This window comes from Lolium perenne, chromosome 4 (assembly GCF_019359855.2).
Source record: "Lolium perenne isolate Kyuss_39 chromosome 4, Kyuss_2.0, whole genome shotgun sequence".
Taxonomy (NCBI): domain Eukaryota; kingdom Viridiplantae; phylum Streptophyta; class Magnoliopsida; order Poales; family Poaceae; genus Lolium; species Lolium perenne.
Window position 1 is genome coordinate 79,400,745 of NC_067247.2, and position 1,383 is coordinate 79,402,127.

General features: G+C 46.7%; 1 protein-coding gene across 1 annotated transcript; it reads right to left on the reverse strand.

The window, feature by feature from the left end:
* Positions 1 to 243: 243 nt before the first annotated feature.
* Positions 244 to 1,038, reverse strand: LOC139839005 (uncharacterized). Its single transcript, XM_071829037.1, has one exon. It carries the CDS (start codon positions 1,036 to 1,038, stop codon positions 244 to 246), a length of 795 nt encoding a protein of 264 aa, XP_071685138.1.
* Between the last annotated feature and the right edge of the window lie 345 nt (positions 1,039 to 1,383).

Consider the following 1,383-nt stretch of genomic DNA (forward strand, 5'->3'; position numbering starts at 1 on the left):
ATTACGCACCATACTTAATGCAATTGTCTGTTGTTTGCAACTTAATACTGGAGGGGATTCGGATGATAACCTGAAGGTGGACTTTTTAGGCATAGATGCATGCTGGATAGCGGTCTATGTACTTTGTCGTAATGACCAATTAAATCTCACACTACTCATCATAACATGTATGTGCATGGTCATGCCCTCTTTATTTGTCAATTGCCCAACTGTAATTTTTTTTTGCGGGAAGCCAAGTTTATATTACGTAGCAACAGAGTTACAGTCTTTGCGAACAACATCAGTGAGCACATCAGGAAAGTTTCTAAACCAAAATTGAGTTAATCTCGCTTCTCTTCCCCTCTTTGCCATGATGTGTCCAGCTACGTTCTGGCTTCTGTCTATTTTCTTGATAGCAACATCCCTCTCCCCCAAGCCTGCTTTGATGTCTCTGATTAGATGCACTAGAGATGAATGGTTGTTCTCATTTGACAGGAGCATAGTCACCGCCGTTGCACAGTCCATCTCCAGATCTATCGGTTCTGCCGACCAGACTAAGGCTAATTTGAGCCCTTCATGGCAAGATGCCAATTCAGCTTCTAAAGCCGAAGCGCAATTTTGTAGGCTTCGACAAGCGGTGAAAATAACCTCCCCTCTATCATCACGGAGTACCATGCCAGCACCTGCCTGCCCTGTACCCTGCATATAGCTCCCGTCCACATTCAGTTTGAGTCGCCCTCTTTGCGGTCTGGACCATTGTTTCATGGTTTTTGGCTCCTGATCCTTTGCCTTGTGTGTCGCCCTTCTTCCTGAGTATGATATCACCTGTTTACCCTTGCAAGCATCAGCTTCTGGAAACTGTTTAATCATTAACAAGGTATCAACATAACTGCACAGGAAGCGCTTGGAGGCCTCAATCGGCGGTGCTGGTTTGTCGTGTGTCAGTTCATTGTGCACATGCCACGCTCTCCACAGCACCATCATGACCATCATACGTTGAGTCTCATTTATCCTGGCAAGCAGATGAAGGACCCATTCCTTTCCAGAGTTTAACACCATCTCCTGGGATGGAAGATCCCAACACTGCCTCATACTATGCCATAGGCCTCTAGCCTCTGGGCAAGTCACTAGAGCATGGAAAGTGTCTTCGTCCCCCTGACCACATATTCGGCACTTGGCCAAGACCTCCATCTTCCTTCTTTTCATGTTCACCTGCGTGGCTAGACCATTACGAGCCAGTTTCCAGGCAAAGGTTTTGACTTTGGGAGGCGTTGGATTTTGCCATACTAGCTTCCATTCCTTGTTAGCTCCATCCGGCCTGCTACTTGTTGCTCCCTCGTCCCTCTCTCGTTCTTGGTGTTCCATTCCTAATGAATAGGCACTCTTGACTGAGAAGATCCCCTT